Source organism: Geotrypetes seraphini, chromosome 1 (genome assembly GCF_902459505.1).
Source record: "Geotrypetes seraphini chromosome 1, aGeoSer1.1, whole genome shotgun sequence".
NCBI classification, from domain to species: domain Eukaryota; kingdom Metazoa; phylum Chordata; class Amphibia; order Gymnophiona; family Dermophiidae; genus Geotrypetes; species Geotrypetes seraphini.
Window position 1 is genome coordinate 288,561,151 of NC_047084.1, and position 26,349 is coordinate 288,587,499.

At 43.4% G+C, this 26,349-nt stretch overlaps 1 protein-coding gene across 2 annotated transcripts in view; it reads left to right on the forward strand.

The window, feature by feature from the left end:
- SIGLEC1 (sialic acid binding Ig like lectin 1) overlaps window positions 1-26,349 on the forward strand; it is a 114,400-nt gene that overhangs the window by 66,426 nt on the left and 21,625 nt on the right. For both annotated transcript variants that reach the window (XM_033953273.1, XM_033953268.1), the window contains exons 12-17: window positions 2,072-2,326; window positions 8,555-8,857; window positions 13,521-13,781; window positions 20,273-20,572; window positions 21,667-21,921; window positions 23,693-23,992. In XM_033953273.1, the coding sequence (XP_033809164.1) occupies window positions 2,072-2,326; window positions 8,555-8,857; window positions 13,521-13,781; window positions 20,273-20,572; window positions 21,667-21,921; window positions 23,693-23,992 (1,674 nt within the window). The remainder of the gene's footprint in view (window positions 1-2,071; window positions 2,327-8,554; window positions 8,858-13,520; window positions 13,782-20,272; window positions 20,573-21,666; window positions 21,922-23,692; window positions 23,993-26,349) is intronic.

Consider the following 26,349-nt stretch of genomic DNA (forward strand, 5'->3'; position numbering starts at 1 on the left):
TTTAAGCCATTCTTATTCTGTATCAAAGGCAAAAAACTCCACTGCTTTCCAAAATGTAATTTTCAAAAATAGGGAAACATCCCACCACTGTGCACAGGGAAAAGCTTCACTGAAAAGCCTGTGGGTGATTAAACATCATGTCACTGAAGGGAGCCATGGAACAACTGTGAAGATAAGTGTGATTTTCAATCTTCCTTTTCCCTGTGCAAAATGGAAGACTCTGTTTCTCTATGCATTCCCTCCATTCCCTCTGATTCTCAAGACTCTTGTCAAACTCAAACAGGAGCATGCCACCATGATTCTGATAGCTCCTCGGTACTCCCTTCTACTTCAACTCAGCACCAGGGAGCCAGTATTTCCCTCTGTCTCATTAGAGCCCAGCTGGGCTAGGCCTCTTCAATCACCAAAGCTTATGTGCAATTTTTCTATGCCTTGCAAGCCTTCCATCCAGGGCTACAACGCAACCCAGTCCTCATCCAGCCTGACAACCAAGTAACAATGTTCTGTGACATCAAACAAGCTCTGGATCTCTACATCTCTACAGAGGAGCAATCCTTCTTCCTCTGACTTTTTTGCTCTGCCCTGTCACATGAACCTCCTGCTAGTTTCCATTCCAGCACAAGCAAATACATTACCAGATTCACTCAATCGCAGACTCAGACCTCATGAATGGTCCCCAGACCCTGAATGCAGTTCACTAAAGTTTATTACAATGATAGGAACACCCAGTCATAGGCCTTGTTTGCCTCACAAGACCATGCAAAGTGCCCATGATTTTTGTTTCCTCCAACCAGAACAGCAAACCATCATGTGCAATGCATTTTCTGTTCTTCAAAATTCAGCTAAAAAAAAAAAAAAAAATTTCAGACACTGCTAGAACCATGCATCAATTTTTGCAGACACAGCCTAATAAGAGCTGTTGATCTAGCATCATTCCAGCAACCTCAGAAATCCTGTACAGAACCAAATTATCCAATGATATTTACCTGATAAAATTCAGAAGCAAAGAAACTAAGCAGTCTTCTATACTTTGTGTCTGCACTTCTTCGAGTGTCCTCCTAGTCCAGGGGTGTCAAAGTCCCTCCTCGAGGGACACAATCCAGTCGGGCTTTCAGGATTTCCCCAACGAATATGCATGAGATCTATTTGCATGCACTACTTTCATGGTATGCTAATAGATCTCATGCATATTCATTGGGGAAATCCTGAAAACCCGACTAGATTGCGGCCCTCGAGGAGGGACTTTGACACCCTTGCCCTATTCTTTGTAATTTTTGAATAAAAATTTGATCCATTTGTACCCGTTCTACACCACTCAGGATTTTGTAGACTTCAATCATATCTCCCTTAGCCATCTCTTTTGCAAATTGAAGAGACTTAACCTCTTTAGTCTTTCCTCCTATGAGAGGAGTTCCATCCCCTTTATTATCTTGGTTGCGCTTCTTTGAACTTATGCACATATTTGTGCAGTTTCACAAGTCTGCATGTGAATATATTGGAAAACTGTGTGTCAGTGTGGTGGGGTTGGGGAGGGGGGAGGGGAACGGACATTCCAGGGGATGGAGGTTATTGCTGTCAAGGGTTGGGGAGAGTGAGGAAGGGGGCTGCATTAGGGATAGGAGAATTGATGGGGCAAAAAAATGAAGGAAAAAAAAAAATGCTATGTGAGTGCCAACCAATATTCAGTGCTGGCACCTGCCTTTCTAAGGAGGCCAAACTGAGGCATCTTTTGAGCTGTCCTAAATTTACCTCCTAAGTTATGTGTGTGCCAGCAATTGCATAACTGCTGGATCGTCCCCAGTCCTGAACAGCTCACTTTTTTATGCATGGAGTATCAGCTCTGGGTAATTTAAGTAGGCAGCAGCCTCTTCTGCTGGCTTAAATTGCTTTGAAAATTGGGAGGAGTGAAACAGTGAATCTGATGACTGGTTAGGAGTTGACTGGTTGCCCATTTAATTTCCCCCCAACCCCCCCCAAAAAAAAAAAAATAAACACCCACAGCGCTTTCTGTGCTCAACTTAATATGAATGTGTTTTGTTAATATCATTAACAATTGACTTCTCCCTTTTAGCTGCCAGAGTTCTAGTCACCCCATCTACAGAGGTACTTGAAGGAGATGAAGTTACCCTATCCTGTGACATCACTAGAAACACAAAAGAAGGGATCCGTTACAGCTGGTACAAAAACAGTAAATGGCTTGAGGACAATGTTGAAAGTTCCCTCATATTTCAGGAGATAAGCAGCCATGATACTGGTTATTATCACTGCAATGCGCAGGATAATGAGGGGAGCAGTACCTCTCCATCAGTCAGCCTGCACGTATTTTGTAAGTTATTTTAAAGGGATTTGGATTTTGGTCATACCTATCTTAGTAGTTGTAGGCAAGTTACATTCATGTACTTTACATATTTTCCTATCTTCGGAGGGTCTTACAATTTGAGTTTGTACCTGAGGCAATTGAGCATTAACCTTCGGATTCTTTCTAGGTCATGTACAAACTAATTACCCAATTAGGTGTTCATCAGTCAGAGTTGATTGGCATTTAATTAGCAGTAATTAGGAGCTAAGTGCACATCTGCCCTGTGCCCTATTTTGTAATTTGCCCAGGTGTGTCGATCTAGGCACCTAACTTTCAGTGTCATGTATAGAATCTGCATGCCTGCATTTCGACATGCCCAGCGCTATATCAATAGCAGTTGTAAATATGCATGCCTAAATATATACTACAGTATTCTGTAAGTTACATGTTTAAATGTTGGTCCAGCACATGCTACTCCCACATGAACACTTCTTTGCATTTACAATTGTCATTTATAGAACAGTACTGAGCACTTACACATGTAAAGCCCCAAATTCTATAGAGTGGGGGCAATCAACTTTACACTTAGAGGGGAGTTTTCAACATGATGTTCAAATTCAATTTTGAATGTTTTGCAAAAAAAAAAAAAAAAAAAATTTCTGAACCAGAAAAACATCTATCTTTTTTGGTTCAAAAATCACCCTGTTTTAGATGTTTTTGTGCTCAGTGTGTCTATCTTTCAAAGCTATTATCAAATAATAATTTTAAAAAATGACCCAAAATGGCACTGTGTATGGCCAGTCTAGTAAGACTGTTGGCCCACAGAAATCTCAGCGGCTTATTTCTTTTTGTGTTTTTTTATTTGGTCATTTTTTATTTTTTTTTTGTAAATCTTTATTATTTATATTTTTAAATTAATAAAGATTTACAAAAAAGAAATGACAAAAGCAATAAGCCACTGAGATTTCTGTGGGCCAGCAGTCTTACTAGATTGGCCACACACAGCGGCATAGTAATGGGGGGTCAGTCTGCCCCCAGCGCTGTCTTGCTCAGGGTGACGGCACCCCTCCTACTCCTCTCCAACCCCCTTTCCCACTCCTCCCCCTGCAGTGCGCCTCTACAATGAGAAGCTAGAGAAACTGGGCCTTTTCTCCCTTGAAAAGAGGAGACTGAAAGGGGACATGACCGAAACATTCAAGATAATGAAGGAAATAGACTTAGTAGATAAAGACAGGTTGTTCACCCTCTCCACGGTAGAGAGAACGAGAGGGCACTCACTCTCTAAAGTTTAAAGGGAATAGATTCCGTACAAATGTAAGGAAATTCTTCTTCACCCAGAGAGTGATGGAAAACTGGAACACTCTTCCGGAGGCTTTTATAGGGGAAAACACCCTCCAGGGATTCAAGCCAAAGTTAGACAAGTCCTGCTGAACCAGAAAGTACGCAGGTAGTGCAAGTCTCAGTTAGGGCACTGGTCTTTGGCCTAAGGGCCGCTGCGTGAGCGGACTGCTAGGCACGATGGACCACAGGTCCGACCCAGCAGCGGCAATTCTTATGTTTTTCCCTCGTACCTTTTTAACTTCGGTGCAAACAGCCACCAACTTGCTGCCTGCATAGGCTTCAGCGCTCTCTCTGACGACACTTCCGGGACTCACGCCTAGGAAGTGACATCAGGGAGAGCGCCGAAGCAGACACGGGCCGCAAGTTGGTGGCTGCTCATGCCAAAGTTAGAAAGGTGCCGGAAAGGGGTGCACGCGTCCAGCAGGGGTACAGGAAAGAGGGCGAGGGGTGGATGTCATCACCCCGGATGTTGCTCACCCTCACTATGCCACTGGCCATACAGCCATCCCAGCGGAGCAGTGGGGCAGCCTAGGGGACGCTGCTGTGAACGTCACATAAAAGGCCCCATTATGACCTACCTAAACTGTGTGGTGAGCCCACCAAGAAGAGCAAAAAACATACTGTACATTCCTCCCTCCGTATTTGCATTATGGACTTTATGCTCAGTGCACGTCATCCCAGTACAGTGGCGTACCTAGGGGAGGGCGGGGGGGGGGGCGGGCCGCCCCGGGTACCAGCCCTAAGGGGGTGTTCCCGGCCTTGCCGTTCAGTCCCCCGCCACCCCCGAAGGACCGCTCGCCCCACTGACCTTCCTGCACCATCTGTGAAGCAGCCCGCAGCAGGATCGCGAAGTCAGCGTCAGCATCCCTGCGCTGCTTCCTGCGCCGCGATCCCGCCCCACCCTGAAGGCCTGATGCCCCGACCTACCCCGAAGGACCGCTCGCCCCCCTGGCCTCCCCGCACCACCTATGAACAGCCGCAGCAGGATCACGAAGTCAGCGTCAGCATCCCTGCGCTGCTTCCTGCGCCGCGATCCCGCCCCTCCTCTGACGTCAGAGGAGGGGCGGGACCGTGGCGCAGGGATCGCTGACGCTGACTTCGCGATCCTGCTGCGGCTGTTCATAGGTGGTGCGGGGAGGCCAGGGGGGCGAGCGGTCCTTCGGGGTGGGTCGGGGCATCAGGCCTTCAGGGTGGGGCGGGCGGGCAGGCAAGCAGGCTTTCAAGGGGGAGGGGGTGACAGGCAGGCAGGCAGGCCTTCAAGGGGGGACAGGCCTTCGGGGGGGGGGGGTGCAGGCCTTCAAGGGGGGCAGGCAGGCCTTCAGGGGGGTGCAGGCCTTCGGGGGGGGGGTGTAGGCCTTTGGGGGGGGTGCAGACCTTCAAGGGGGTGCAGGCCTTCAAGGGGGGAAAGGCAGGCAGGCCTTCAAGGGGGGGACAGGCCTACAAGGGGGGGGACAGGCCTTCAAGGGGGGGTGCAGGCCTTCAAGGGGGGTGCAGGCCTTCAAGGGGGAGACAGGCCTTCAAGGGGGGGAAAGGCAGGCAGGCCTTCAAGGGGGGGACAGGCCTACAAGGGGGGGTGCAGGCCTTCAAGGGGGGTGCAGGCCTTCAAGGGGGAGACAGGCCTTCAAGGGGGGGAAAGGCAGGCAGGCAGGCCTTAAAGGGGGGACAGGCCTACAAGGGGGGGACAGGCCTACAAGGGGGTGGGACAGGCCTTCAAGGGGGGGACAGGCCTTCGGGGGGGTGCAGACCTTCAAGGGAGTGCAGGCCTTCGGGGGGGGTGCAGTCCTTCAAGGGGGTGCAGGCCTTCAAGGGGGGGAAAGGCAGGCAGGCAGGCCTTCAAGGGGGGGACAGGCCTACAAGGGGGGGAGAAGCTACAAGGGGGTGGTACAAGCCTTCAAGTGGGGGACAGGCCTTCGGGGGGGGTGCAGACCTTCAAGGGAGTGCAGGCCTTCGAGGGGGGTGGTGCAGGCCTTCAAGGGGGTGCAGGCCTTCAAGGGGGGACAGGCCTTCAAGGGGGGAAAGGCAGGCAGGCAGGCCTTCAAGGGGGGACAGGCCTACAAGGGGGGGGAGAAGCTACAAGGGGGTGGGACAGGCCTTCAAGTGGGGGACAGGCCTTCGGGGGGTGCAGGCCTTCGGGGGGTGCAGACCTTCAAGGGGGGGACAGGCAGGCAGGCCTTCAAGGGGGGGACAGGCCTACAAGGGGAAGGGACAGGCCTTCAAGGGGGGTGCAGGCCTTCAAGGTGGGACAGGCAGACCTTTAAGGGGGGACAGGCCTTTGGGGGGGGACCATGATTTAGAAGTACACAGAGGGAAGGGGGTGTTCAAAGAGACATGCATATGCCAAACTTTGGGGGGGGGAAGAAATAATGGGTCTGAAAATAGAGGAGAGGGAGAGAGATGATGGACCATGGGATTTAGGGAGGGAAGGAACAGAAAGGGAGAGAAATTGGACACAAGGGATGGTGTGGAGGAGGGATAGAGATACTGGATAGGAGGGTAATTAGGAAAAGAAACGGAGAGATGGTGGACTCTGGGATGGTGGGGAAGGAGGGAGAGATGCCGGATGAAAGGGTATTTAAGAAAAGGTGGATCTGTGGAGGGAGATGAAAAAAAGGAAAGATACCAGACTTCCTGGGAAGGGAAGGGAAATGGAAAGGGAGGACAGAGTTGGCAGATGGATGGTTAGCATGCAGAAAGAAGGAGACCCTGGCAAGCAAGTTATCAGAAGAAAACCAGAGCCTTGGACCAACAAAATTTGAAATATAACCAGACAACAAAAGGTAGAAAAATTAATTTTATTTTCTGTTTTGTGATTATAACATGTCAGATTTGAAATGTGTATCCTGCCAGAGCTGGTGTTGGACTGCAAACGTGAGCTAGGATTTAACAGAAAGAGGAAAAGTCCTTTTTGTTTCTTTATTTTATTTACACCACAGCGCCAGTGTGGTTAGGAGAAGCCAAAGGGGGTGAAAAAGCTATAAAACCCACCAGGAGTTTTGAAAAAAATCACCCAACTGGGCAGGAAAATCGAATTGAAAAACCAATTCAATAGGGCTGAATCGAATCAAAATTTTTTTTTCCTGTATCTGGCAGCATTAGTTTGCGCTACTGTCTTAGACTTTAGGACCTGGGATTGGGGAGAGATGGCATCCTCAGTACTTTATAATGCAAGTGAAACGAGGATTTGGTCAGACTTTTGAAGGGTCTGCAGAAAAAAAATATTGTATAGGCCGGGGACATGAGACAGCAGGAAATGGGAACTTTTCTTCCTTCTATTTTTGTGAATGGAAAGGCTGAGGATGTCAGAGAGGTCAGTTAAAATATGTGCTTTATAAGAAAATATAATAATGTGTTTTATAAAGTTTATAGCATAGCTGGCCTACCCAGTGAGGTGTTCCTAGTGGTGATGGTGGCAGCGTGTCAATGTGTTGAGAGGAAGAGGTGGTCTGGGAAATTCTGCTGAGCAAACTACGGGCCCATTTCCACCCCCCAGTTAGTCCACTCCACTCAACTGATTCACACACTGAGTTGGTCTTTGGGTGTTGTTTTGGGATCTCTTCCAGTGGTTTATCTCCTTCTGGTCCAAGGAAGGAAACTTTGTTATCCTTAGCATTGACCTACAGAATATGTTTGTAACAGCGCTGCTTGTGTGGCATTAGGCTATGTAGTGATCGAAAGAAAAAAACAGACCTTTGCACATTTTTGCACTATATGGTGGGTGTATGAGGAGATTCACATTTCCTGCACAGCTAAGTCCATGTGAAGTTACCTTGTGCTGTATTTGACATCTAGCAAGGTCTCTGTTTGAAAGGAAAGATCTAAACTTAAAAATGAAGTGGCCAGAAGTTATGGTAAAAGCAGATAGTGTAGCTGGTTTTAAGAAAGATTTGGACAAATTCCTGGAGGAAAAGTCCATAATCTGTTATTAAGACATGGGGGAAGTGTCTGCTTGCCCTGGATCGGTAGCATGGAATGTTGCTACTCTTTGGGTTTTGACCAGGTATTAGTGTCCTGGATTGGCTACCATGAGAATGGGCTACTGGGCATGATGGACCATTGGTCTGACCCAGTTAGGCTATTCTTATGTTATGTTCTCATCTGTAGGGGCCTTTGTTTTCACTTCTTATTTTAATGTATTTTTTTTCTGGGAACTTATCAGTGTTTTTTATAATGGGAACAAAAATGGAAGAGAATTAATGTGTGTGGAATGGGGGGTAACTAATTTCTTCAGCTAAATAATTCAATCCACTTCAAACAGACATAGGAGAACTTGTGCACCATTCACACACCCTCCAACCAAAAACGTCAAAAGAAAAAAAACTGTTCGACAACCTCCTAGCCATTCGAGCTGCAACACTCGACCCCCAACTCTACAACCAATTGATATCAACCACAGACTGCAAAACCTTCAAAAGGAAATAAAAACCCTTCTATTCAAAAAACACATAAAACCGAACTAACACAATCAGAACTGTCCCAAGCATCACCTGCAACTACTCCATATGTACTTCTAATGTCATGACAATTTAGACATAATTTATGTTATGTTATGTTTGGAATAATGGTTACATATATGAGGTTCAATAAAAGAAAATTTTCACTGCCTGTTTCTATTCTGACCATTTATTCCATTTCATGGTTATTGCAAAAAAAAAAAAAAAAAAAAAATTTTTTTACATGGGGGGGGGGGGGTGTCAAAAAATGATGGGCCCCGGGTGCCACATACCCTAGGTACGCCACTGTCCCAGTACCTAAATTTTGGCACCATTTCTTGACTTTCCTTCTAAGTGTGCACTCATCTATATAAGTGCTAGTACTCTATAAACTTAAGTGTTCAAATGGCACCAAATTATAGAATGTTAAGGCAAATGACCAATTCACAGAAATATGTCAGTATGGATTTTTTTATCACTATAGATGCCCCAAGAGAACCTGTGATGACTTCATTCCTAGAGACACAGGGCAGACGGCGAGGTATCATTCAGTGCACAGTGGATAGTGATCCCACCTCAAAAATAGCCTTGTATAAAGATGATGAGCTGATTGTGTCCACCAGATCTGATAATGTCGCTAATCAGAGGCTGCTTGTGTCGTCTTCTTCTTATAACTCCTTGAAACTGGAAATCAAGGATGTTGTGTTAGAGGATGAAGGAGTGTATGTGTGTTTAGCCAGAAACACTTATGGCAATGCTAATTCCTCAGTAGACTTCACAGCTGAATGTAAGTTAAAATGATTCTTGTGATTTAATTCTTCTGTTAAGTATATGTTGTAAAATCTCTTTTACAAATATGCTAGTAACTTTGCAAATGTGCTCTAAAGTCCATAAATTTTGTTTTCAGATAGCTTTCAAATTCTGATCAAATTTTAATATTTGCAATTGTTTCTCTTTTGTAAATATTCTTTTAGCATTTATTGTTACAAATAAATTATCTTCATAGTTCATAATAATTTGCAAAACTAGCTGAAGCTCACAGCAGAACATGCTTGCAAATATTCTCAAACAGATAAAATCACTAGAAATCACCATCCTCCATTCTATGGTCATGCTTTTCACAGTTAAGGTAAGCGTATGATCCCATATAACTTTTGTCTGGTTATCTTGATATCAGAACAGCTATCCATTTAGGAGCAAGAGGACCTGGAGGTATTCTGGATTAAGGACAAAAGGGAAACAGATAACACTGAGGGGAAGATTGTCAAAACCTACCATGCCTTTAACGATGGTTCCAGCCGGTATAGCGTGAAAGTATTCTACAGGCCAATTCTCAAAAGGGCTCACTGTGGTCTTTTCTGAGCTTCCTGGCAGACTCATACTCTGCCATGCAAATGTATTACAATGAGGTCATTAATATTTAAACAAGCACTCCGGGCGATTCTCTTATTTTCGCTGGGTGATTCTCTAACCTCGCTGTCCTACATTTGCAGGCACAATTTTCCGGCAGGTCTGAGCTGTCGTAGCCTTACTTTCTGGACATTGCCTGAGTGCTGATTGGCTCAGGCATTGACAGGAAAGTAAGGCTTGACAGCTCAGACTTGCCAGAAAAATGTGCCCTCTCTCTCTAACACTCCCAGAAGATGGGATGTTCACTTCCTCCTGCCACCTCGGTCAAGCAACCCACCCGACACACACACACGGCACCAGGAAGGATGCCAACTCTCTCCCGCCACTGCCATAAAATGCCACTGCCATAAAGAAACCCCCTGATACAAATTCACACACTCTCCCCCCCCCCCTGACAGCAGGATGTCCACTCCCTTCAGCCACCACTGTCGGTCCCCTGATGACCCCCTGCCCCCCCCTACCTTGTTCACAAAGGCCATCCGGAGGGATGCCTACTCCTGGCCAGCAGGCCTGCCTCTTCAAAATGGTGGGCTTTCCCTTCCCCTCCTGGGATGCACCGGGAAGGGGCCTAAGGATTTGACCCAGGTTGCTTAAGGCCTCTCTTATGGAAATGGCCTTAGGTGTCTGGGCCAATCAGAGCCTTAGGCCCTTCCCTGGATGCACCGGGGAAAGACCTAAGGTTCTGATCAGTGCCAATATTTTAGGCACATTTTATATAATTTGAGGGTAAGTGCGAAAGTGGGCACGCAAAATAATAGAACTAGAAGGTAGAGGGTGCCTAATAGGATCCTATTCTATAAAGTAAAGTAGGCACTCACTTTCCTTTATAGAATAAGTTTCAAGTTTAATAGAGATTTGATTAATCGCTTAATCATAATTCTAAGCGATGTACATAATAATAGAATTACAAAATATGGGGAACAATACAATGAATAACAAAAACCAGGTCTAACAAGACTATTGACAAACTTAACAAAACTAAGAACATAAGGGAAGAGAGGGATAAGAACTACAAATTATTTGAAAGTTAAAGAGACATATAAGGGAGATACATAAGGAAAGGGAAGTTAAAAATTACTTCAATAAAATTAGAGAGAAAAAGTAAAATTGGTTGGTGTAACCAAATACACATCTACTGTATATATCCAGATGGGCACAAGTACTTAACCAGCTTTGAAGCTATTGTAATGCTCACACCTTGTTACTACAGATATGCACATAACATATATATACTATAAGGTACATGTATAAGTTTGCACACTGCCATGCTTCATCTAGACTTTACCTATGTGTATGCCCACTTGACAATTATGAGTGCTGTGTATACTTACAGAATGAAAGTCAATGAAGGAGTAAGAATGGAGAAAATGGACTTCCACATAAAAACCAGCAATAAAATCCCAAAGATTTATTAGTTGCAACTTCTCAAACACATGCAATTTTCCAGTGATTATTATATTTATAACCTTGGTAGCCATGTGTATTGTTATGCCCTGGCCCCTGATTATATTTCTGTTTTATTTGTATATATTTATTTTATTACTACCTCTTAGTATGCTTGATGTAGACAGCATACGTTATGCACCTTATTATTACTGGTGTTTTTATAATCAATCTTTCACTGATCCTCTGCGAGGCCACCACCCACTCAGCATACTCTCATAGTGAGTGGCTTTATGCCTCAAATCGTCACTGGATCATTCTCTTATTTAATATTTTTACTTTTTTACTGTTTTACTTAATATTATTTAAATAAATATGTACTACAAGTACTTTTACTTTAATAAATATGTTCTAGAAGTACTTAGCTGTATGGTCTCAAGACCATACAGCTAAGTACTTCTAGTACAGGGGTGCCCAAATGGTCGATCGCGATTGACCAGTAGATCGCAAAGGCAACACGAGTCAATCGCGTTGCCTTTGCGATCTTTTTCTCCCTGCTGCTTCCCCAAGCCAGGCCTGGCGCGTACAAGCGCCGGACTTATAAAACTTCACCTCCGACGTCAATTCTGATGTCAGAGAGGAAGTTCTGGGCCAGCCAATCGCTGTCTGGCTAGCTTGGAACTTCCTCCCCGATGTTAGAATTGACGTCGGAAGTGAAGTCTTGTGGGCCCGGCACTTGTACACACCAGGCCTGGCTCGGGGAAGCAGCAGGGAGAAATCGCGTTGGTGGCTTGGGGGTGGGGGTAAGGAAAGAATCGGGGAAGTGGAGGGGATATATTTGTCTATTTTTGTATAGTTGTTACTGAGGTGACATTGCATATTTTAAAGTCATCTGCCTTGACCTCTGATAAAAATCCAGAATACAAATGATAATTAACATTTTCTCTGCGTACAGTGTGCTTTGTGTTTTTAAAATTTTATTTTTGGTAGATCATTTTGACTTGGTCATTTTAAAAGTAGCTCGCAAGCCAAAAAAATGTGGGCATCCCTGTTCTAGTACATATTTATTAAAGCAAAAGTACTTATAGTACATATTTATTTAAATAATATTAAGTAAAACAGTAAAAAAGTAAAAATATTAAATAAGAGAAAGATCCAGTGACGATTTGAGGCATAAAGCCACTCACTATGAGAGTACACTGAGTGGGTGGTGGCCTCGCAGAGGATCAGTGAATGATTGATTATAAAAATACCAGTGATAATAAGGTGCAAAACGTATGCTGTCTACATCAAGCATACTAAGGGCTCCTTTTACTAAGGTGCGTTAGGGCCTTAACGTGCAGAATAGCATGCGCTAAAATGCCACGCGTGCTAGCTGCTACCGCCTCCTCTCAAGCAAGCGGTAGTTTTTCGGGTAGCAAGTGCTATAGCACATGCTAATCCAGTGTGTGCGCTAAAAACGCTAGCGCACTTTTGTAAAAGGAGCCCTAAGAAGTAGTTTGGTGATATTGCCCTTATTTATATCTTTATAAAGATGCATATGAAACCTAGATCAGATAATCTCTTTGATTTTCTATTATCATTTTAGATCGTCTTTTATAAAAAAAAAATAATAATAAAAAAAAAACAGTTACTTTTAGACCAAGTTCTGTAAAACCTTTTAATATCCCTCCTGATGATCCTTCCCTAAATGTTTTTTTTCTTTTTGGTTATTTTATTTTAAACAAATGTAATTTATCCTTATATTCCTTATGTATCTTGAAATAACCATAGATAAGATTGTATGTTTTTATTGTTTAAAAGGTTGTTATTTGTCCCCCCAAAATTACTATTGTTAAACGCATTGAATTATTTGATATTGCGTTCAAATCAAAACCTTAATAAACTTGAAACTTATATCCTTTTGTGAAAACTAGTTCCACTGGCTAATATATTTATTTTATAACATTTTATATTTATTACTATGATTGTTTTATGATATATTTTTATGTATGTACACAGATGATGACCCCTGAGACAAGCAGTTTTCCTCCTGAAACACAGACCATGTCAGGTCCAATTGGGTTTGAGGAACAGCTCCGTTTGCATGTATCTGAGGAGTTGCAACTAATAAACTTTTGGGATTTTATTGCCCATTTTTCCATCCCTACTCCTTCATTGCCTTTCATTGTAGGGATTGGTTTCCAATTCTTCTTTGGTTTGGAATTTTGATATTTACAGAATAGCACTTAGGTGGAATTTTGGCATTTTTGCAGCTATATACACACATGCATGCTTATATGCACATAAATGGTAGCACTTTCTTTATAGAATTATACCCTTTGAAAGGAGAAGCCGTTGCAGCTTCAGCATGATTGCCTCATCATCTAAACACATCTTTCTGTATTAGCTTCATGTTGTCTGTTTTTATTTATCTTTTGCCGTTTTCAGTTAATTTCTCCACCGTTAGTAGATGATCCAAAATGCAGCCGCCCTGAATGTGGCCACCTTTTCTTTAAAGACTGTTGATACAGTACCTATAATGAGCCAAATGTCAATTTGCCAGAAATTTATTTAACATAATCTATTTTCTTGATTCTATGAAACAGTCCTTTCAGTCTGCTTATTTCACAATCAAGCTCAATTTTATCTCTTTTGTGCCTCTATTTTCATAATAGCTGCTAAAATTTTAGTCACCCCATCTGCAGTCATTCCTGAAGGCGACAGAGTGAATTTAACTTGTGATATTTCCAGTAAGGCCCAAGGAATGCTTAACTATACCTGGTACAAGAATGGGAACATATTTATGGAAGGCTCAAAGACTAAGAAGACCCTCCTCTTCCTCAGGATAGAGAGTGGTGATGCTGGATCCTACCACTGCAGTGTGCAGAGTGAGGAAGGAAGCAAAAGTTCTTCACCTGTCACCGTGAGTGTACTTTGTAAGTGTCTCATGATTTTTGCTCTTTGAAATTTGCTAGAAAATGGATGCATGTACTACTCATTCCACTTCTGGATAAATTGGCAATGTGCAAGAAGTCTAGCCTGATGGGTAAAGTAGGGAGGCTGCCATGTTAGTCCATTCGAATGCATCGAAATAAGGGTTGCAAAGCAAAATGATATACATATTAAGCTGTCTAACTTACTACAATTTCTTGACTAGCTTTGAGATGGTGATAATTTCCCTTCTTTTTTGTATTCTATTCTGTTTGTTTTTTTAACCTTTGTTTCTTACATTTTTTTAGGCAGTTTTCATGGACACAAAAAGGGCCGGATTCTAATAATGACACCATAAGTTATGCAGCATTAGGCACCCTAATGCTGCCTAACTTAATTGTTTTAATTGGTTCAATTGGCGCAGTAATTGACTGCGCCGATTGAAAACCAAATAAAATTCCATTAAAGAATGAAGGCACCCAAGGGTGCCTCCACTGGTCTCCCATTTAATGAGACCGCCAAGGGCGTGGTTAACACCGGAACTGGCCTTAGGTGCCGTTAGGCGTCTCATTAGATGTGATTATCATGAAAGGTACGTAGGTGCTGGAAATGTAGGCCTTTAAAACCCTGGCCTACCTTTCCGGTGCCTACCTTTTACTTAGCCGCGATTTCTGCAACGGCACCACATAACAGTGCCATTTGCAGAATCCACCCCTAAGTTTTTACGGGTTTTTGCCGACTCTGCAAAGATTTCCTTTCATAATTACCCCACACACATTTTGTGCTGCAATGTTTTGGGCCAAAGCAGCATATAAACTTTTGAATAGATAAAAGTGCATTGCTGCAATCACCCTCCCTTCGCCACCCCTGGAAAGCACTCTTCAGGCTGCAGATAAAAGTGATACACCGTTTTCCACTCAATATAAGAGATGCATCTACAAAGTTCTACTTCATAGAATAACTGTTCTCTATCAGGAAAAGGCCTCAGAATTGGAGCCTACGCACAGTCTTATCATAGACTGAACTATCGGTATAGTTTTATCTGCTCCATGCTCCAGTCATTGGCCAGAAAAACCTGAAATTTATATTACTTTCAACACTTTAATTATTCTTACTTTTTTAATATAAATTAAACCCTATTTTAAAATATCATTTAATGTTTCGAGAATCATTGGCAGTTGAGAGTAGGAATATGTCCTGATGCTTTGACACTGGCCCTGAAGCAGTGGATAGAGAATAAACTCCGCGAAACGCTGGCCGCGTCGGCACTATAAGACAGGCACTATAAGATAAATAATGGGAAGAATAATGAACAGATGCTGACTGAGATAAGTAACCAGCTGTCAATTACTTTTCAAACCAAGGGAGTAATGCATCTCTAAGTGACTTTAAACGTTAAATGATATTTTAAAATAGGGTTTAATTTATATAAAAAAAGTAAAAAAGTAAGAATAATTAAAGTATTGAAAGTAATATAAATTTCAGGTTTTTCTGGCCAATGACTGGAGCATGGAGCAGATAAAACTACGCTGATAGTTCAGTCTATGATAAGACTTTGCGTAGGCTCCAATTCTGAGGCCTTTTCCTGAATAGAGAACAGTTATTCTATAAAGTAGAACTTTGTAGATGCATCTCCTATATTGAGTGGAAAACGGTGTATCACGTTATATTGTGTATATTGATTATTTGGACCACTCTGGGTGATAATATATTAGGTTGCAGATAAAAGTGGCCATGTTGTGGAACAGAGCAGGGGCTTTTATTTGTAGGCAGGTTGAACAACACTGTAAGTCTTGTTTAATGCAAGTAAAATGCTCTTTATGTGACCAACTGAAAGAGCTTTTCATTGCAGCCCTCCCCCTTGATGGTGTGGTTTACCATTTTCTGCTCCACACCACTCATTAGGATGACACTGACCATAGGCAGCAGAGCGCTGCTTCGTTTGGAGGGACTCAGGAGCTCCCGAGTCTCCCACCCACCTCCTCCCAGCGTCCTGCAGCTTCCACAAGCAGGCCTGCCCCTGGAAGTATAATGAAGGGTTCTGGGGCAGGCCTGCTGTCTGACTCTGTGCGGCGGCTGTGCGGTATACTCCTAACAGGATTTAAACAAGTCACCCGGGAGAAGGGCGGGAGGGAAGGACAAAAATGGAAGAAGAAAAAAACAACTGAGAATTTGGGGGGAAGCCATGGCCCCTGTTGCCTCCCCCGTTCTGACACCTATGACACTAACTACTGGTTCTCTGAAGATACCCCTCACTCTTATTTCTATTTTGTTATTAAAAGATCACACAGAAGAGAATTATCTACTGTTAGACTGCTAGATATTCCTACAGAGAAAGCCACAGTGATTCCATGGTTTTATAGCCTGTAGGTTTTTTGAAGGCACTTAGGCCCTGATTCTAATAACTGCACTCTAAGTTAGGTGGTGGTTTCTTCCTCTCTCTGTAAACAAATGCTGGAAAAAACATTGCCACTAATCAAAAATTATAAGAAAAAGTTTCTTCCAGCGTTTGGTTACAGAAAGAGGAAGAAACTGAATGCCTCCCTGTGCCTTTGAATAATAGCTGCGGTTTAACATGTGCCAACCACCTTCCAGTTTGCATTTTTATATGATCAGTTATGATGCCCTGCTCCTGATGAGCTCCTCCTTCTTACTTCAGTTTGTACCCAATTTTTGAATTCTCCATCATCAGAGATGGAGTCAACCCCTCTCCCCAACTCCAAACCCCCCAAAACTAACAGTTTTCCCCTTGTATAACTTCAAATAATGCTATTTTGGCTTTTGTACATTGTTCATAGTGAAATCATCTGATTGTTCCCAATATTGACTTTTCAGATATTGCTGTACTTTTTCTAGCTCATCTACTAGAGGATGTGGTAAGAGCGGATAGCGTAGCTGGTTTTAAAAAAGGTTTGGACAAGTTCCTGGAGGAAAAGTCCATAGTCTGTTATTGAGAAAGACATGGGGGAAGCCACTGCTTGCCCTGTATTGGTTTCCAATTCTATACCAGTCAAACAATCATCTCAATAATAACATAAATCATAAACTCTTAACGATCCTCTTAACGATACTTAATTATCATGCTTGTTTAGCAGCCGCTCCTCTCCATAGACTATCATGATAGTCTATGGAGAGGAGCGGCTGCTAAACAAGTACGATAATTAAGTATGGGAGCCTCAACCCTGATGAAAAGACCTTTTGAAACATGTACGTCAATAAAAATATAAACATAAAAAGTATAAATAATACATAAACTACTTTTCATTTGAACCAATGGAATATTCTAAACCCTCTGAGGATCGTTAAGAGTTTATGATTTATGTTAGTATTGAGATGATTGCTTGACTGGTATAGAATTGGAAATGAGTATGTTGGAGTCCAGTCTGGAATAGCCTATAGTATAGATTTTGACTGCCCTGTATTGGTAGCATGGAATATTGCTAGACCTTGGGTATTGACCAGGTACTAGTGACCTGGATTAAGAAAGGGCTACTGGGCTTGATGGATCATTGGTCTGACCCAGTAAGGCTATTCTTATGTTCTTATACACTTTTCCCTCCGTATTCGCTGTGATAGGGGACTAACAGAACCACAAATACAGAAAAATCGCAAATAACTTTTTCATATGTTATTCGCTGTTTTCTATTAAAAACCATCGTGAATATGGTGAAAACGCAAATAACATGGTGGGAGACCTGGCCTGTTCCTGAAGGAGAGGCAAAACATGGTGAAGGAAGTGCTGGGAATCAGCGATTTTCTCTGTAAATGCTTGGAATCAGCGATTTCTCTATGCAAGCTGACGTAATTGGGGGGGAAAGGGGGAGGAGCCAGCAAGCTAAAAACCGTGAATAATCGAAACCATGAATGCTGAAACCGCAAATATGGAGGGAGAAGTGTATTTTACTTTTGTAATTATTGCTTTATTTTTATGTGATGTTATAGTGCAGTGGTTAAAGCTACAACCTCAGTGAGTTCAAACCTACAGTGCTCCTTGTGATCCTGGGCAAGTCACTTAATCACCCCATTGTCCCAGGTACATTAGATAGATTATAAGCTCCACTGGGAGAAGGGTATAGAAAATTGGATGAATGGAAAAAAAAAGCAACACAGAAGTTTTTATAAAATAAATAAATACCTGTGACCAAATGAAAATTAAAGGCATTGATGGCAGGAAACCACAAGGCCTACCTGTACTAAAGTGGTCACCTTCCCCTGCCTTGGAATTCCCAGTATGCATGAATACTGGGAGTTAGTTCATCCCAAAGCATACCAGCCATATCAACCTTTATGTTTGAATAATTCAGACCTATTTTTGAAGAACACTTTAAAACAGAGTTATCTATATGGTAATTTGTAGTGCAGCTCTTTTTTGAAAACCTGTTGTTAGAGTAAATTTTAAACCTTTGAAATCTATATATATAAAATCGGAGGTATGTATCTGTGTATGTGTGTGTGTATGTGTGTATGTGCCGCGATCACGCAAAAACGGCTTGACCGATTTGAACGAAACTTGGTATGCAGATCCCTCACTACCTGGGGTGATATGTTCTGGGGGTCTCGCGGCCCACCTGCACACATGGGGGGAGCTACAAACAGAAAATCAGATTTCACCCATTCATGTCAATGGAAAAAATGTAAAAAGCTGCCAACGCAAAAACGGCTTGCCCGATTTGAACGAAACTTGCTATGCTGATCCCTCACTACCTGGGGTGATATGTTCTGGGGGTCTCGCGGCCCACCTGCACACATGGGCGGAGCTACAAACAGAAAATCTGATTTCACCCATTCAAGTCAATGGAAAAAATGTAAAAAGCTGTGGGACCGATTTGAATGAAACTTGGTATGCAGATCCCTCACTACCTGGGATGATATGTTCTGGGGGTCTCGCGGCCCACCTGCACACGTGGGCAGAGCTACAAACATAAAATCAGATTTCACCCATTCATGTCAATGGAAAAAATGTAAAAAGCTGCCATTCTCACAGTAATTCAAAAACGGCTTGCCCGATTTGAACGAAACTTGGTATGCAGATCCCTCACTACCTGAGGTGATATGTTCTGGGGGTCTCGTGGCCCACCTGCACACGTGGGCGGAGCTACAAACAGATAATCAGATTTCACCCATTCATGTCAATGGAAAAAATGTAAAAAGCTGCCATTCTCACTGTAATTCAAAAACGGCTTGACCGATTTTAACGAAACTTGGTATGGAGATCCCTCACTACCTTCTATATATATAAAATCGGAGGTATGTATGTGTGTATATATATGTGTGTGTATGTGTGTATGTGCCGCGATCACGCAAAAACGGCTTGACCGATTTGAACGAAACTTGGTATGCAGATCCCTCACTACCTGGGATGATATGTTCTGGGGGTCTCGCGGCCCACCTGCACACGTGGGCAGAGCTACAAACATAAAATCAGATTTCACCCATTCATGTCAATGGAAAAAATGTAAAAAGCTGCCATTCTCACAGTAATTCAAAAACGGCTTGACCGATTTGATCGAAACTTGGTATGCAGATCCCTCACTACCTGGGGTGATATGTTCTGGGGGTCTCGCAGCCCACCTGCACACGTGGGCGGAGCTACAAACATAAAATCAGATTTCACCCATTCATGTCAATGGAAAAAATGTAAAAAGCTGCCATTCTCACTGTAATTCAAAAACGGCTTGACCGATTTGAACGAAACTTTGTATGCAGGTCCCTCACTACCTGGGCTGATATGTTCTGGAGGTCTCACGGCCCACCTGCACACGTGGGTGGAGCTACAAACAGAAAATCAGATATCACCCATTCATGTCAATGGAAAAAATATAAAAAGCTGCCATTCTCACAGTAATTCAAAAACGGCTTGACCGCTTTGAACGAAACTTGGTATGCAGATCCCTCACTACCTGGGGTGATATGTTCTGGGGGTCTCGCAGCCCACCTGCACACGTGGGCGGAGCTACAAACAGAAAATCTTATTTCACCCATTCATGTCAATGGAAAGGATGTAAAAAGCTGCCATTCTCACAGTAATTCCAACTATAAAACACTTTATATGACACTATAACCACTAGGGACATCTTTTCTATTCTACCACGGACACCATACATATAGAGTTTGTATGTTCTAACTGTGTTTGTAACTGTTTCCTTCATGCACCCCAGTTCATAATGTTATTACATTACATGAGTACTCACATATGCTGAACTAGGCACACAGGTTCCATTCTGAACCGGGAAAAAACTGCATGGAGTTTCTTTTCAACCTGAGTTTCCACATATTGAGTTGTTTAAATCAATACTGAAACTTTTGGATGCCACTTATTCCAACAGATCTTCCTTTTCAGTTTAAGAGATTGCTAATTCCAGTGAGACTTGCATTCATTCACCACTATAATGTATCTTTATTTGAATCCATTTACAGTGTTATTGCTATAATTAAATACCCGTGCAACGCCGGGGCATCAGCTAGTACCTTATACTATTTCTTGTTTCCCATTCAGATCCCCCAAGAAATCAACAGCTAAAATCGTTTCTGGACACAGAAGATGAAAAGTTAGCTATTTTCCTCTGCACTGTTGAAAGTAATCCCCCGTCTGAATTGACCATGTACAAAAAAGGGAAAGTCATAGCTTCTACCAGCATCTTTGCTGCACCGAGCCAGAGGTTAAGTATTTTCCACACACACAACACCTTGAAACTGGATATCAGAAATGTGATGCTGGACGATGAAGGGAATTATACTTGCCTTGCTAAGAATGCACATGGAAATTCCTCAGCATTTGTACACTTCACTGCAAAAAGTATGTATAATACTGGAAAAAAAAAAAAATTGTTCTTGCTGACTGAATTCTTTATAAGGACTGTAATTATGCATAACACTTATGCAAATTTTTTTGCAATTGGGATCTGTTTCTGTAACTGACTTCCCTAAGGTCTTTCCAGTTTGACTCGCATATTAAAGGCCAGAACTATTACCATGCAGTAGGGGAATAACACATATTGGGTCTGAGTTGCTAACATGAGTTACAAGAATAATACATGTCCACCCACCGCCTATAGGACATTATATCACAGAAGGAAAGGCCTTGGTAGGACCAGCTCCAAGCAGTCTGTTTCACTGTCTCTTCAGATCACACCAGCAGTGTAAACATACACAGGCGCATTTTCCCACAATTTCTACTGGATTTATGCTAGCATTTACGGTAATACAGATGACTTTTTATAACATTTTTACAAAGTTTTTTTCAGTGACATATTTTTCACGGCAGATATATTGCAGGATTTTAAATTGCTGATTACAATCTATCCTTATCTCAAGAAGGTGTCACACACTTTGCTTGAATTTGAAGTTTCTTATTCCCTTCTACATGTGTAAAATATATTTCAGTTTTACACTGAAATCCATCATAAACATGCTGTAGCTGGTGAGGAGGCCAGTTTATTACAATTAATGGTAAATGAGTGTAGTGTGGAGGTAAGTGACATTAAATGCTAATTGCAGAGAGCTCTTTATTTAAACACTGCCGGTATAGCTCAGCAGCGGCAGGCAATCACATTTAAATCTTTAGGACTGCCTGTGGCTAGCACAGCCTGCACCCACAGCTGCTAGTCATGCTAAAGGGACTAGCTTTGCATTTAACAGCTGTGAAGTGCTGCTAATTGTACGCTACCAACCAAGTTTTAATAGATTTTATACCTGCGCTATAATTAAAACCCCTTTCTACATAAACAACATGGAAAGAACTGAATTATAACAAACCAAACAAAAAAATGAAAAACAGGTTCATATTATATCAAACAGACATATGACTGGCATGCATTCATGTAGACATAACAGTATTTTTGGATGAGTGTGCTTTCATTGGCCGTTACAATTCAGGCTGTTTCTCTACAGGTGCAAGAGTTGTGATGAATCCAGCCACCGGCTTACGGGAGGGTGATGCAGTCACCCTCACCTGCATTGATATGAGAAGCACATATCCCGCCACTGGTTACACCTGGTATAAGAACACAAAATGGTTTCAGCAAGGCTCTGCAAGTTCTCTTGTGTTTCATAAAGTGACTAGTAGCGACGCAGGCTCCTACTCTTGCAAGGCTCAGAGTAGTGATGGGGACAGGAACTCTGCCCCAGTCACTTTACATGTCTTCTGTACGTATGTGATTGCTACAGTTTATATATCTTTAGTCTGTTAATATTAAGACAAAATAGACATAAAGCAAGATGTCATGAACTCATGGGCATTAAAGACATCATCTCAAATTCTGTGGATCCAGAGCAACAGCAAAGCAACTATTTTCAAAACCCATTTTTTAGACAGTTTTCCATTCTGTTCATCTGCCATGCATCTAAACCTGAAGGGGTTCTGTTGGGGGGTTGATTTGGCTAGGATTAGGGTGGGCTTTATGAATGGGACATTTCTCCTGAATTAAATGAATATTGTAGAACATGTACAGGGCAAAAATTGGATGTTTGAAGCTAAACCTGTTTCAATAACAAATAAGTGCCACAAAGATGCCCACACTGATCAGATGGTCATTGGAGAGATTAAGGTATGACCCCTCCATGTATACAAGAACCATCCTTTGTAAAAAAATACAAAAAAAAACATTTTATTGGCTTTTAATAAACGTTCCTGTACCTTGTACATTCTGCTCTGCAGTTTCTCTTGATGGTCTATGCAACACAAAATGAGGAAAAAGAATATTGAACTTAAAAAAAAAGGGATATACATTACATTACATTACAGATTTCTATTCCGCCATTACCTTTCGGTTCAAAGCGGATTACAAAAAGAGTTATGGAAGAAGGGTTACAACGTTAGATCAGAGAAGGTTTCCAAGAGAGGGAAAAGTAGGATCTGGGGTTAGGGAGGGGATGGTAAGAGGGGGGGGTTAAGCTTTATTATGGTATTAAGCTTTATTAAGGGATTTCTTGAAGAGTATAGTTTTTATTTCCTTTCTGAACATCTTGTAGTCTGGGGTTGTTGTCAATAGGTTGGAGACTTGGTTGTCTATCTTCGCTGCCTGAGTGGCCAGTAGTCCGTTGTATAGTTTTTTCCGTTTTACTTCTTTGATTGGGGGGTAAGTGAATGGGGGGTGTGTTTTTCTATGCCTGGTAGAGGTGGTTTGGATGAGGCGGTCGTTTAGGTAGGTTGGGCTGTCTCCATTTATAGTTTTAAATAGTATACAGTAGAATTTAAATTGTATTCTTTCCTGGATTGGAAGCCAATGAGAATTGATATATAAAAACTGATATAAAAAAAGAATTAACATAATCAAACCTCTTCTCACCCCTGACAAAATCTGTTTCCAAATGTACCTGCATTCCTTTAGCCACACAAACCAATCTATAAGCAAAACTAAGGGCTCTTTTTTACAAAGGCACGCTAGCGGGGTTAACGCACGTGACTTTTCATCACGCGCTAACCCCCGCGCTGGCCCAAAACTAACGCCTGCTCAAGAGGAGGCGGTAGTGACTAGCACGTCCGGCGGTGTAACGCACGCTTTTATGTGCGTTAAACTGCTAGCGCACCTTTGTAAAAGGAGCCCGAAGGCAGGTATTTGCAAACCAGCTCAGTATGCACAGTTTGAAAAGCGCATGTGCATTTATGAGACTGGAGCCTCGAATTAATGTGTAGAAATCAGCTTGGCCTAGTGGTTTGAGCTACAGCCTTAGCACTCTGAGGTTGTGGGTCCAAACCCTGTGACCCTGGGCATGTCACTCAATCCTCCATTGCCCCAGGTGCATTAGATAGAATATGAGCCCGCCAAGACAGATAGGGAAAATGCTTGAGTATCTGTTTAGATAACCTTGATAGGCCGTGTTTTCTTAAAAATGCTGTCTTCTTTAATTTCCATGCTAACATTACATTTTAGTCATTTGAAGAAAATTCAGTGTTACATTGGTTTCAAATATGCAGATGCACCAAGAACACCTTTAATGACATCATTCCTAGAACCACAAGAAAGACAGAGGGGCATAATTGAGTGCACTGTGGACAGTGATCCTCCTTCAGAAATATCCTTGTACAGAAATGATAAACTTCTGGTATCCAACAGTTTTCCCAGTTCAGACACGGAGCAATTGAAAATTTCTGTTTCTCATAATTCCTTGAAAGTGGACATCAAAAATATTAGATTGGAAGAACAAGGAATCTATGGCTGTACAGCTAAAAATCTCTATGGCACTGCAAACACTTCTTTACACTTCTTTGTTCAAGGTAAGCTCAGCCTTTCTTTTCTTCTTAGGTATCTGGACCAAGCAGGTCCTTAGGCCCCTCCACGGTACATCCCAGGATGCACCAGGAAGGGGAAGGCCTACCATTTTGGAAGAGCTGGGCCTGCTGGCAGGAGGGAGTGAGCATCCCTCTTGCCAGCTATCTTCTAAAGGTACAGGGGGTTCAGGGGTGGCGGGGTGGGATTTTGGGGTGTTGGAGAATTTCAGGGGGGTGTTGGGGAGAGTCAGGGATTGTCAGGGGGTATTGGAGGTTCAGGGGATTGATGGGAACCAATGGCAGGGGGGAGTGGGAATCCCTCCTGTCGACTGGATTTGGGGGATAGGGTTGGGGTGTTAGGCAGGAGGGAGTACAGATGTAGGTGGGGTATTAGGCAGGAGGGAGTGGGTATCCCTCCTACCATGTGGATGTGTGTATGTGAGGGTATCTTCTGCTGCTGCTAGCTCAGCTGATCATGGCAGGGGTATTTTCCCTCCAATCAACTGAGCCAACAGGAGTCCTGCCAGCTAAGCTAATCAGGGATTCTCTTGCCACTATCAGCTGAGTCGGAAGCAGTGTCTACTTTTAAGATGAAATGTAGGCTAGCATTTTGCAGGCCTACATTTCAGGCATCTAGGGAGATGCCTAGTAATGCTTAAACTTACCCAAGGCCAGGGCCAACATTGGGTGAGCTTAAGTGTCCCTATGTATCTCCCTAGACCTGTGACAAATGCCTAAAGTGTAGGTGTCCTGCCTCGTGGATTTTTTTTTTTAATGTGCATCCTGATTGGCTGTCAGACAGTGGTAAGATGCCTACCGCTGCCTAGAATTAGGATGCCTGTTTGCAGAATTAGCCCCAGAGTGCATAAGAATAAGCTCATATTTTTTTCCATGACTCTACTTTTTATGTACATATGCAGTCACGTAATTTTCTGAAATGTCTTTTCTTTGTGTGGAACAGGCTTTACATGTGGAAAAAATTTGTAAAATAATAAACCCTTGTTTTATATGCATATACAGTACAAGTGCTTTCATAAAATTACCTCAAGTGGTCAGTGGCGTACCAAGGTGGGGGGGGGGGGCGGTCCGCCCCAGGTAGAACCTTAGGGGGGGTGCACAGCCGGCTCGGTCCCAATCGCGCTCCTTCCCTCCTTACTTAAGGTGACCAGCGAGTGAACCCTTCTGACCCTCCCAGCGAGAGCAGCAAACCTCCCTCCAGTAGCGTCGGCAGCAGCAGCGCTAAACAGGCTGCTTCGTGGCTTTCTCCTGCCGGTGAAGCATCACTGATGACATCATCAGTGACACCACCGGCAGGAGAAAGCCGCGAAGCAGCCTGTTTAGCGATGAGGTTGCCGACGCTACTGGAGGGAGATTTGCTGCTCTCGCTGGGAGGGTCAGAAGGGTTCACTTGGGGGGGGAGAGATAGGAGGGTCAGCGGGGGTTCGGCTGGGAGGGGGAGAAGCAGTCTGCCTCGGTGCTCCAAGGACTGGCGCCATTACCTTCTTCGGGCAGCAGCAGCTTTTACAATTCACTGCTGTTGCCGGCTTCAGGCCTTCCTCTCTGCCGGGTCCTGCCTACTTCCTGTTTTCATGAAGACTGGACCCGACAGAGAGGAAGTCCTGAAGCACCCAACAGCAGTGAATTGTCAATGCTGCTGCTGCCCGATGAAGTTCAGGACACCAGGCCTTGGGTGACAGAAGGAGGAAAGGGAGCAGAGGGGGAAAGAATTGGGGAGAGTGTTGCTGTACCCAACAGGAGGGAATGAAAAGAGATGCCAGGGCTTGGAGGGAAGAAGAGACGCCAGGGCATGGAGGGAAGGAGGAAGGTATGCCAGACCAAGGGAAAAGGAAGGGGGAAAGGAAGGAGGAGATATCAGAGAATGGAGGGGGAGGGGGAGATGGAAGAAAAGGAAAGGAGAGAGATGCCGGGAATCAGGGAAGGGATGATGCCAGACCGTGAGGTGGGAAGGAAAGAAAGGAGAAGAGAGAGATGCCAGAGCATAGGGGAGGGGGTAGTGACAGAGAGAGAAAAACAGAGAGGTGACAGAGTTGAAATCAATCATGTACAAAGGAGAGAAGGGGCACGGGATAGATAGTTTATGGAAGGAGCATAGAAAGAGGGAAGAAGCCGTATGGAAAAGAGAGAGAGAGGGTGGACACGGGATGGAAAGAGCACAGAGGGCAGTGAATGGAAGGGATGAGATAGAGGGTGAACAGTAGATGGAAGGGGTAGAGAGAGGGAAACAGACACTGAATGGAAGTGTGGGGGAGAGGAAGGACAGCTGCTGAATGGAAGTTTGAGGGAAAGGGGGAGCAGATGCTGGAAGGAAGTGGGGAGGAGAAAGAAAAAAGGGCACATGCAGG